This window comes from Emydura macquarii, unplaced genomic scaffold (genome assembly GCF_026122565.2).
Source record: "Emydura macquarii macquarii isolate MOO-44397 ecotype Brisbane River unplaced genomic scaffold, CSIRO-AGI_Emac_v2 contig_691, whole genome shotgun sequence".
NCBI classification, from domain to species: Eukaryota; Metazoa; Chordata; order Testudines; family Chelidae; genus Emydura; species Emydura macquarii.
In genome coordinates, this window is record NW_027130828.1 from 1708839 (window position 1) to 1721318 (window position 12480).

The 12480-nt window shown below is 38.7% G+C and overlaps 1 protein-coding gene across 6 annotated transcripts in view; it reads left to right on the forward strand.

Annotated features, from left to right (window-relative positions):
- Positions 1-12480, forward strand: part of MAPKAP1 (MAPK associated protein 1) — a 139551-nt gene that overhangs the window by 12225 nt on the left and 114846 nt on the right. For all 6 annotated transcript variants that reach the window (XM_067541676.1, XM_067541679.1, XM_067541677.1 and 3 more), the window contains exons 2-3: positions 2286-2613; positions 8620-8709. In XM_067541676.1, the coding sequence (XP_067397777.1) occupies positions 2355-2613; positions 8620-8709 (349 nt within the window). In that variant the 5' untranslated portion in view covers positions 2286-2354. The remainder of the gene's footprint in view (positions 1-2285; positions 2614-8619; positions 8710-12480) is intronic.

Here is a 12480-nt window from a genome sequence, read left to right on the forward strand (position 1 = left end):
GGGACATGTGCCTTATGGTCTCTCATTTTTAGGAGACAGTGAGAAATCTTTAAGGGACAGACTATTTATTTTTTGAATGAAAGTAATATGTCTAGACACGCATAATTGTAATTTAATAAAAGTTGCCAGAAAACACTAGACATTGCTAATGTAACTTATTAAAGCTTGTTGTGATAGGAGGTGAATTACACTTTGAGGAATATTTTTAACAAATGGAATACTGGATTTCTTCTCTCCCATTCTTTAGCTGAAGTACTGCACAGTGCTGGGGCTATTATTTAATATTTATACAATGCTATGAATTTGCATGGCACTTTACAAAACCAAAAAAAGGACACAATCACTCCATCAAAGAGCATAGACAAGAAATGACTACAGACAAGGTGGACAACAGGAAGGGCAGGGACAAGGATTAAAATAATAAATAGGTTGTAACTTGTAGTGTTGGATTCTGACTTCTGAGGGTTTTTTATGGGGGAGGGATTGGTGGTTGAATTCTCATACTATGATGCTTGCAGAGCTGCCTTTGGACGCCTCATAACTTTAACTTTCTTTCCAGCATTAGTAACTGTGTGTGGCTGTCACTGCTGAAATTAAGTACTACTATTGCTTCTATCCAGTTGATACAAATATTCATGATACCCTGATGCAGAATCTGTTGGTGCTAGTGAGTGATCTTCAGGCTGTTCGTGTCTGAGGAATAAAGTATATTTAGTGTGAAATGGAGTGTGGATTTGCCTTTCCTGGGGTGAGCTTGCTGATGCTGACAAAGCCCTGGCTGGGATGATTTAGTTGGGGTTGGTCCTGCTTTGATCAGGGGGTTGGATTAGATGACCTCTTCAAGTCCCTCCCAACCCTAATATTCTATTCTATGCTTTCCTGCATTCTGTGCTATTACAGATTATAAGGCAAGGCTCAAATTGCAACATTTACCCCAGTTCTGTGGGAAAATACTTAGTGGCAGCCCTTTTTTCCTCAATTCTTTCTCATGGAATTTCCCTTCTCTTTCTTGAAGAATCTCTTGCAGAATGCAATGATAATAAGATGTTTTCATCTACCTGCAATATGTTTGTTTAATCCCTTGAGTTGCTATGCCATAACTGTGGACATAGGCAAGAAACTATACCTCTATTTTTTCTATGTTAAAGTGGGGATAACACTTACCTCACAGAGTTGCTAGTTTATTTTGTTAAGCACTTTGAGTGCTCTGAATGAAAAGTGCTATGAAAGTGCAAATTGCTGCTGTTAAAATACTAAAGAGCTCAGGCTCTTGTGGTATATGACCATAGTATTATTCAGGTGTTACATTCACTAACGGTCCTCTGTCAAACTCCATTGAGCATCAGTGCGAGTTAAATGTTCTGTCCTTTTCTGTCCCTTTTAAAAAAAATTTTCTCCTGGAAATGGAAAAGTTGGGCTTCAGTTGGCAGGATGCATGTTTCGGTTTAAAGGAAGTTCCCTCTTTAAACCTATGTGTTAATTTTTAAGTCTAATTATTAGTTTCCAGCTAAAGAAGTCTTTGCTGAATGAAGAAATGGTGTTCAGTGTAACATTGCTTTAGTGTGCATTTTATGACTGCTGCACCAACTTTTCAACAGTAAATCATGTAGGTGGTAGCAGACCGTGTGAAGAGCTGAACTCAGAAGATTGGAGGGAGCTGAGAGCACAGGGAGAAGGGTTGAGAGGGGGTGCAAGCATCTGGCTGGCAGGTGAATCTGAGAAATGGTCTCAGGAGGTGTTTGGTTTAAGGGATGCTAAAATCAAGCATTGAAGAGGGAGTATGCAGAGGAGGGTAGGAGGAAGACAGCGTCCGAGGAAGAGGAATGGAAGCAGCATTGTTGTGGGGTTGGGTGAAAGGCAAATACATACATAATGGCTGATGCTCTCACCTAGGTGAGGGTGGGGAGCTGACAGTGTCAAAGGGGGAGAAGGGAGAGGAGGAGAGAGATTGAGTGCATGAAGGAAACTTCCTCCTGAGTGTAATAGCTGGTGTATTGTGCCTTATAGCAACCGTTTGTTTAGTGTTAAATACTGGTTTGCGGGGGTGTTTAATTTTCTTATGTTAACTTTTGGAATTCAAACTGTCCCCAGGGTAAATGGCTGCCACTTTTAGTGATACTCACTATGTAAATAGTTGTACCTTGTCAGAATGGAATTAAAGTAATTCGATGCATAAAACTTAGTTGACTGATATTTAATTTCAATTTTGGATGTGACAAAAACATCCATGAATAAATGTTAATCGCTCTGTTTTTCTTAAAGTGCCGTATATTTTATGTTTCCAGGTAAGTTTGTCCATGGAGCAACATGGAGAGAAGAAGATAGCATAGTGAGGTGGCGGAGTGGTGGATAGGATGGCCTTCCTGGACAACCCAGCAATTATATTGGCTCATATTCGGCAGTCACATGTGACCAGTGATGACACAGGGATGTGTGAAATGGTCCTGATAGATCATGATGTTGACCAAGAGAAATTCAATCCCTCTTCAGTGACTGGGGACAGTGGTTCGGAAACACAGGGAAGCAATGGAGAGACTCAGGGTTATGTATATTCCCAATCAGTTGATATTACCTCAAGCTGGGATTTCGGTATTAGAAGACGATCAAATACAGGTAAATGCTATCTGAAAAAAAAAAAAAAAAAAAACACCAAAAAAACAAAACAAAAAACTCCAGCAACAAAATGTAACGGTTAGAACCGCAGAACAAAATGTTAACTTGACTTGCTTGGGCCAATCATCAGAACATGAGTAGCTACTTATTTGTCAAACCTTTCTTTTGTAACAGACCTACAGGTGTCTTTCAGGAAAAGAAATACGTAATGGACCAGTTTCTTTTGTGTGCTGTAAACTGATTTTTAGTTGATTTTTCTACTCCATTGTACCAAATCACAGTATGAAGAAGAACTTTGAAGTTGTCAGTTTTATAAAAAAAAAAAAAAAATAAATTCAAGTTTTAAAATATGTTGTGGTAAAGAAACCATCAAATACCAAAATTCCATGGTCAAGCCTTGAAATTCCCGTTCGTTAGGAACACAGTCTCGTACTTCTTTATGAGGATACCTACTTTTTGAATAGGACTTTACCTACTGGGTCACCAAACCCAGTCATTCTGGCCTGAAGTATTAAAAACAAGGAGACAACTGAATAGCAGCAGAAAGGGGTTAGTAGATGGACAAGAAAACCAGAGTAACAGAGCCCATTGAAGAGAACATGGGAGGAGTGAGAGAATATGCAACAGAAAGAAGGCTAGTACATAGTGTTGGGGAAGTGAGAGGAAGGGAAGTGTACAGAAATAAATGTGATACATTTATACTCTGTATTTACTACATTTCTGGTGGAAAAACTTGAGGTGGTGTCAGAATGTTGATCCTAATTAATTGAGTCACTATACTGCTGAGTGCATAGAACTAGGCTAATAGAGCAGGTGTCTTTAAAAACTCCATGCCACAGTAACAAGTAATTTTCCCCATCTCCACTAAACCTTTCAAACCCTGTATGTTTAATGTCAGGAGTCTGACTGGTTGAATCCACGATATTCACAGTGAATGCTGACAATGTGCATCATGATAGGTCAGCTGATCTATGGGCTTTTATCATGAAACCAGAACAACAGATGATTTGGTAGTGCCTACAATGGAGCATCAAGGTACAATCGCTGTGTTTAAGAATCTATAATATAGCTTTTATGGGGCTATTGCTATAAAACGAACCATTTTTTCCCTGACGGTGCCCTAACAAATCTGCAAATGGGAGGTTTAACAAGCAAGACATATATAATATCAAATGGATTGTCCGATTAATAACTTGATATATCCTCTACCTGAAAGGGGAATTACATTCTGCATTTGAAGAAAGATAGACTCTGTGATCCATCTTACTTTTTCATCTTTGACTTCTACTGTCTTATAGCTACAGTATTACAAAAATCTGAGTTACGATTTGAGCTCTCAAAATATGCTAATTTAAGGATATTCATCTTTTCAGTATATACTAATAACTTAGTTTTTGTTAATAGGGAGAAAACATCCCTCTTCTGTCTTTTTACAGTGAGGAGATGGTGGGAGTTGGTATACAGAGCCTCCAAGAAAGGTTATGTGCTAAAATGATTGGGTGTTGAAGGCTTAGATTAGGAAGATCATCTCTCTCTCCTTTTAGGAATATGTATTTCTGAAATAATTTTTTTTGGTGGTAATACAACACCACCTACAGCTCAGAAGTAAATTTAAATATATTCTACCTATCCATAAAAGTGATGTTCAGTAATAAGTATCTGAAGATATTTTTTAAAAAAAGGTAACGTATTTGTCAAAAAATTTTATAAATAATTAATAGCATTGATTCAATATAATTAAGGCATCTTGCTAAATTTGGAAATAAGGTCTGTGAATATAGTTTGGACTAGCTGAAACTGAATTCCATGTCACAGGGTGAAAATGTGCCAGGTTGCAATGCATTTTGTTTGGGAGATTAGTTCAGTTGTTACAGTACAAGAGTGTTTATAAGGAAAGTTTAAAGTTTTGTGGAATTGCTCCAAAAAGTGATGCTGACAGATAATTTCACAGAGTGGGTAAATAAAAAGAAGATACATTAAATTCTAATCTGAAACCATTTAACTTCCCAGTGCACGACAGGCTTTAAAACAATTGTTAGTATGGTCAGTCCAGTGGGGAGCCAAGTTGATGCCAATTTTTCCTCTTCCCCTTCTCGTGAACCTCCCTCTTCTTGTTCTCTGATGTACACTGGCACTGCCATGCAGTTCTCAAGACTTATGTAGCTCATGATCAGAAAAAATGAATAACAGAGAGAAAGTAAATTGGTCAGTTTTATTCCTTTCTCATAGTACAAGAACAAGGGGCATCCAATGAAATTGAAAGGCAACAATATTAAAAATAATAAAACCTTTCTACACAGAATACATTGTAAATCAATTAACCTGAAGTGCTTAGTGCCAGAAAATAGCAAGTTCAAGAGCTTCACAGGAATCAAAAAAGGATCAGATGTTTGTATAACATGCACAGTTTGCTTAGGTAGAATAAAAAAAAAAAGTGCATATAAATGTTCATGCATCAAGACATAAATAAACTGTTAACAGCCTGGAGTCAGAAACTTCTCTTATTGGTAGGCTGTTGCATAAATGTAAACATTTCTATTCTCCTGGGGCCACCAATTTCCCTGAGGCCACTTGTCTTCAGTCCCATTGTAAACAATGCTAAGCAGTGGCTGTTTTGAAGGAGTGCATTTTAACTCAGTGCATCTCTGGCCTCAATTCTATTAAGAGTAATAAGAGATGGTCGCCATTTTGAAAGAGCAGTTTTTTGTGGAATTCTCTGTAGTTGAACATCATTCTTCAGCTCTGCTGCAGAAGAATCTTTCATTTATGAAGAAAAATGCCAAAAAAGCCATTAATCATTAAAAATATCAATTGTAGTCATTGCACAAGATTTCCATTAGATTTATCTTCATATGGACAGTTGGAAGAGTCTGTATTAAGCTTTTCACTGTTACAATAATTAGGGAGAAAGCATGGTCTGGCACCAGATGCTATGTATTTTAAAGGACCCATATTCTAATTAATTTTAATTCTTAAAATAATTAACAGATTTACTTGTAAATTCTTAGAAAATGCATTCTGTACTCAGAGTAAGTCCTGTAAGTTTGACGAAGATAAGCTGTATTCTCCATATATATAGAACAAAGTGACTGAATCCCTGCATTAAGTGCAAAACATAGTCTTCAATAAGCAACTGCAACCAGCTCTTCCATCTTGTTGAGCCATAGGATTATTTTTGTTAGCTACACAATTTCAAGAACAGTTAGTTTAAATATTCATTCTTTCTAATAAAGGACTACATTTTGTGTGTTTCTTGTGGCATAATTAAAGCACTTTACATTGGAATAGAGTAGGGGGTGTAGTTCTTTATTCCAGTGAATAGTGACAAACGTTTTTTGAGTTTGATCTCATGTTTACTTTCCATGATTTGAATACCCACTAAGAAGTTTTTAAAAGAATTCCGCATGAGTTGTCATTTACTTCCTTTGTTTTGGATGGAGTTGAATTCAAATTGTCTTTTCAAAAGCCACTTAATTTATGGAGCCGTAGTACCTTATCTATGCACCACTGATGTCTGACAAGCACTGGAAAAAAATGTGTTTTACTGCAGCGGAAGTGACTCAACACATTGTTATAGGCACTAAAGAAATAGTGCCTGTTGAGCGTTTACATGCATCAGGTTACCTTTTAAAATAGGCTTTATTTAAGGCCTAAAACCTTGAGGAGTTGAAAAACCTTGAAAGTTGCCTCATTAGGGTTCAAGGTTGTAAAATGGAGTAAGACACCCTATGCAACCATGCTATGGCTTGCCAGTACATCAGGCCAGGCACTGTGGGGAACATAGAGGCTTTTCAGACCGATATTTCTTTCTTCCATAGCAGATAGGTAGGGAGTGGGCGGATACTTGGCTTTCTATTTCCTCCTCGCCCCCCTCCCCGGTAAAGGGCTGTAGCGAATTACTGCTCCCCCAAACTCAAGGCTAGCAGCAAAGGCTCATTTAATTGTTAATATTTAATGGAAACAGAAATACATGTGGTCAGTGAAATTTTTGACACTGAACGCTTGCAAACTAATGTGTGATAGAGAATGAACCTTAAATAATTCAGACTTCTAATAGATACTGATAATTCTATGTAATTTGGAGTGGCTGTAATACAGTCACGCGATGAATGATAATTTGGAACCAACTGATAGAAGAATTGTGTTGAGATGGAATAATTGCACATATCTCCATTTGTTCTTTTCAGGTAAAATTAATCCTTGCCTGCACAAAGCCAAATGTCTACGGCTTTGTGAAGGGAAATACACTAGGATTAGGAAAGATGGAATTCATGCACCCCAGCTCATGGGCGAACTGTGGGGCTTATGAGGACAGCGCAAAGCCCTCTTCTTTAATATGTAGCTACCCTGCCTTCTCCCCACAGAGGGACAGGACATGTCAGGGCTTAAAGTGATGCAATTGGCCTTAGAAGGGCCCTATGCGCTTGGATGAAAAGCTTCTCTTATGTAAGAAATTGACCTCTATTAATTACAACAAAACTAAAAGAAATGGTACATTTCCTGATTTCCCCATTTATTCCCTTTCCCATTGGTTTCAGGGAAATCTGAAGATAATTTAAAAAAATGAAAAAGCCATTCCAAATATAGGTATACTTACCAAAAAGATTTTGTATTTTGAGATTTTGAAAGATTGATGCTTAATGTGGCCCAAATAAAAAATTGATTTTTGAACGATATAGGTAGAATAATAAATTAGAAAAAAAATGGCTTCACTTTTTAAAACTAAATTTTCACAATGGAATAGCATCTTGCTTCATGTTTACAGTTATGAGCAGAGATATTTCCTGTACTTTTTCACACTTAGTCAATTACTTTTTAGATATTCTACTTAAAGTAACCACTTTTTTCATCAATACTTTGGCTAAGAGTTCTGATACTTGGTAAAATGTTTCACTGCTGAGCCAACATTTCCATTTGTATCTTGAATGGAGTTCTAAGTATAAAGAAGAGAAGGGATAGACTATATTTATCAGTGGGTTTTTTTTTAATTGGTGAAAGTGTACAGGAATTGTCAGAGTAATTTAGTATTTTAAAATCTCCTTTAAGAGGCCAATTTAGTTAATAAATGATCACAATACATCAAAATTGTTAATATATCCAGCAAATTGTGTTTCCTTAAATGACCAAAATCATTACTTTTACCTGCCAATCTAGTCTGCTTTCTTATTGATCATGGTGAGTTTACTGCAGTGACTATTCCTGGTGGTTGGTTTCTTGGGGTAGCTTCTACCAGATTATTTAGTTGACAGTTTGTCTCCTGAGATAAATCTGGTGTTAACAATAAGTGAATTTCAGGGGGAAGAGGAGATCCTAGGGTCTGAGTTGTTTGATATTTTAACTGTTTGAGCCTTATTTTCAAGCCCTATTTTGGAGATGGAATCAAAATGTAAAGAAATATTATATTCATTTTAATATTTGACTAATGTTGTGAAGATACAAATCATTTATTTTACTACCTATAAACTGTTTCAGCACACTGAAGAAAAAGCTATGCTAATTTATATAGCTTTGACATTTTATAATTTTCATGATTTTTAGATAAAGGATTTTATATTTAAAACTTTAATAGTCTAGTCTGAGTTCATTTATCTTTAATTTTTGAAACGGGTAGAGTAATTCATAACAGTAATTTTATTCCTGTAATGTAATATTCACTTCAGTTCATTTGTGCATTAAAATTCCTTTAAGACCGTTATTAATGATTTATATAATGAAATGTCATATTAATCACAGAAGTTTTCACATTTTATTATTCTCTTCCATGTTAATACTATCTTTATGATCTCTATTAATGTTTTATATCCTCTAATTTCAATTATAAATCAAGAACATTTTCATGTTTTTGTTGGTATTTGCTTTTCAGGGGTGCCACCTTTAAAATTTTATGACTTTTCCCCCTACATATGCAGTATAAAACATCTTTATTCATATAAAGGTAGTTAATTATGTCTTTGTTTATAGTAAACTTCCATTGACAAACTTATAGTAATAATATTTCTTTTCAAGCTCAGAGACTAGAACGACTACGAAAAGAGAGACAAAATCAAATAAAATGCAAAAACGTTCAGTGGAAAGAGAGAAATGCTTCTTGTTCAGGTAAAAAGAAACATCTATTTCTTTATACTCTTAATTGTTGGCTTTAATTAATATTAATTTACAAAATCTTCAATTTGTGAATCTCACTTAAAAATTTCCAGAGGAAAATATCAGTTAAGGATTTTGACCACCTTCTATTCTCACTTGTGTTTTTCCCATAGATTTCAGCCACCACCTGCCCGCTCCTTTGATTTACATTAAGGAAAAATCAAGAAATTGATTAAAAGCTATTGTAGTTGATTGAGGTTTTAATAAATTAGATTTTTTGCAAGGAACATTTTAAATTAAATACTTCTTGTTAACACAGTGCTTTCAGATTTTGGCAGCTTGCAACATCACTGTGTATCTTGTGTCTACACAAAAAACTTAGGTCAACCTATCTACATGGCTCAGTGATGTGAAAAATTCACACCTGTGAGAAGTGTAGTTAAGCCAGCCTAAGCCCCAATGTAGACTCAGCTAAATCGATGGAAGAATTCTCCCATCAGCCTAGCTATCACCTCTCAAGGGGTTGGATTACTAGCGCGACATACAATCCCCTTCCAGTGCGGTAGCAAGTGTCTACACTACAGCGGTGTAGCTGCAGCGCGGCAGCTGTGCTGCTGTAGCGTTTGTAGTGCAGACATACCCTAAGGCTCCTCTTAGCTTGATGAATAAGCGCCAAAGACAATTCAACTGTGTTCTGGAATTTTTGGGGGAGAATTACCTCTAACCCCTTCTGCTTAATATTTTATGGCTTTTGACCATTGATGGTATAATCCCCTCTGCTTGTTTCTTATTCCTAACCCTATTGCTTGATGTTTCTTTGCATTGAAATGCACAACGGATTCCCATATTGTTGCTTTTTTCAAGCTAGTTCTGTTTTCTTATTCCTAATGAGGACCACAGATCTAAGACATTGTGGATCTCTGTTCCATGCAGTCTTGGAGGTGGATCAGACCTGACAATTATTGGCAGGGAAGGTGTGGTTCCTCCTCTAAGAAAGTTGTTCAGTTTTTGTCTGAGTTTTCAGCTGCAGGCATGGAGTCCCATTCCTTCTTGCTGCAGAGCAAAAAACAAAACAAAAAATCAAAAGGCTTAAAATCTCCAGACTTCAACTTTATCATCAGAGCGGATTCTCTTTCTCCCAATCATCTCTGGGATTCTGTCCCCTGCCCATCTATGTAGAGTGCAGCATGGTGAAGAAGGCTAAGAAAAAGGAAAGCCAGAAACTCTCTCTCCTACACATCCCTGCTGATTAAGTGCCTTGATGGAGGTTGGTGCCTGTTCTTTGGATATCCAGGCCCCTTTCAGGTGTTCGGGCAGAGACAGGGTTTCCTGCAGTTTCTTCCCTGAGCAGGAGAGCTCCCAGGAAGCATTTGTCAGCACTTGAATAGCAAAATCCCTGCCCTGGGCCTAGCACAGGGAGCAGCCCTGACTTGCAGGGAGAGAAAAGGTTGAAGCGCAACATCAAAGGGCTGGGGAAACTTCCCACCTTGTGGATAGAGTCTGTGCTCACAGCCCTCATTGTTGACCATGGAGCAGCTACCCTGCCTACCCCACCCCTCCCTCTCAGTGATTGGGGTGGCAGGGCTTCACTGACAGGGAGCCAATGCAGGAAGAAAAAGGAGAGCCTGGTAAGAGGCCCTCAGACCCAGCCCCCCAATGCCCATTCTGCAGCATCCCCCCTGCTCAGCCTTGCAGTGGCTCAGGGCTACTCCCTGCCAGCAAAGTCAAACCAGCTCTATCTCCCAGTGCAGCAAGTGGGCCAAGGATTCCCTTTGAACCTCGAGCATTGGAGCCGGGTGCCCCCAGGACGGGGTCAGACTATGTCCAGGCCACATCCAGGAATCTCCCTGGGAAGCCCCCTTCTGGACTCCTTCCTTTCCCCCCCCCTTGTTTTCAGAGTAAGAAAGCTGCTCAGAGGAGTAATCACAAAGGTGTCCTTCCCTCCAGGCCAGATTCTGTCTGAAATTACTCTCTCCATCTGAGGAGAAGAGGATAAAGGGAGTCGTAAGAAAGAGGTCTCTCAGATGCCCAGACTCCTAGTTATAATAAAACACTAAGGGAAGAAAAATTGGTCCTCCTTATTCCGCCTTTCTTCTGAAGAGTCTGATTCCGGAGACTCCTTTAGAAGATGGTCTAAAAGGCACAAAATGAAATCTGTTTCCTTCAAGCGGCATAAATCTGCAGTGTGCAGCCTAAAGGATAATCCTCAGTGCTAGGTTCCCCTGCTCACTTTCAGAGCACAGCATGACAGATAAATAGAGAGAAATCCAGGCCATAGACATGCTCATTCCTCTAGGCATGCACAGCCACACAGGGGATTCTTCCTCATTAGGGGAAGAAGGCCAGAGTTAGAGACTCAATAGTAAAATATGTATTAAAAAACAAAAACTCTCCGACAGAAGCAAGAATGTACTGAGCATTATAAATTAAGATTATGAAGTCTACTGATGCCCTAAACAAGCTATTGTTATATATACCTCCTCATGCGTTCTGGGAAGGTGTTAGTGGTGCAGTAGGGAATTGCAGCCACACCAAAAAGACTGGGAAAGGATCATGTTGTCAACTCTAGTTGCTGGGTTATTCAGAAGAGGTAATGTCCATGGTTTTAGCTTCCGGAAAGAAATCTAACTCGGTCTGCTTGAAGTTTACCTGGTGGTTCTAGGACAGGGGCGTCACTCCTACATCTACCTCAGTGCCATGGATTCTTGTGTTTCTTCAAGATAGACTCAGGCTATGTCTAGACTGACAGCAGCAAATTCGCCACTGTCAGATCGATTTATCTGGATCAACTGAGTGGACATGGAGACTTGCTCAATCGACCCAGAAATTGATGCTATTAGTCCACCTCCGCCAGGTGGAGTAACACTGCGAACTGAAGACACCGCGGTAAGTAGAAGTTAGGAGGTCGACGGGAGATACGATTTTACATAGCTTGCATATCTCCCGTCAACTGCTGCTGAATTTGGTGGCAAGTATAGACGTAGTCTCAGGCTGGGCCTGGCATTTCAGACACTGAAAGGTTGAGTTACTGCTTTGTCTAACATCCTTAGCGAAGCAGGGAAATAGTGAATTTCTTCTTACCCAAATGTCCATCATTTTTTGAGAGCAGTATCTCTTCTACATCCTCCTGAAGCACACAGAATTCTTTCCTGGGATCATAATCTGCTTCCCAGTGCCATTACAGACCCTCCATTTGAGCCATCCGTGAAGGTGTCTCGTATAGTGGCCTTGTTGATCGCAGCCAATTCAGCCCTCAGAGTGTGAGTTGGGCATTTTCTCCGTGTAACCTCAGTACTTTACCTTCCATAAAGATAAAGTGGTACTCAGAATCGATTCTGCCTTCATACCAAAGATTAATCCCAGGCTCTGTAGAGCACAGAAAATTGTCTTTCCATCCTGCTGTCCAGTTCATTGAATCCCAAAGAGAAAGTGTGGCATACTTTGAATGTCCACAGAGCTCTCAAAGTATATGTTCACCACACAGCTCCATTCAGAAAGACAAATTCGGTTTGTGTTTTATCATCTGGTGTCAAAGGGAAAGAAGGCTCCAAAATCTTCAATTTCCAGATGGCTAAAATATTGTATCTCAGAAGCATACAAGTCTAAAAGCATAACTCCATCCTCCAAAATCAGAACTGGCTCCCTCAGAGCGGTGGCAGTTTCATGGGCAGGAACATCTTATATCATGTACAAGGAAAACTTTAAAGCAGCCACTGGGTCATCTGCTGATACTTTCTCCAAGTTCCTCCAGCTGGACATCTAGTGGTGATCGAGACAGTCTTT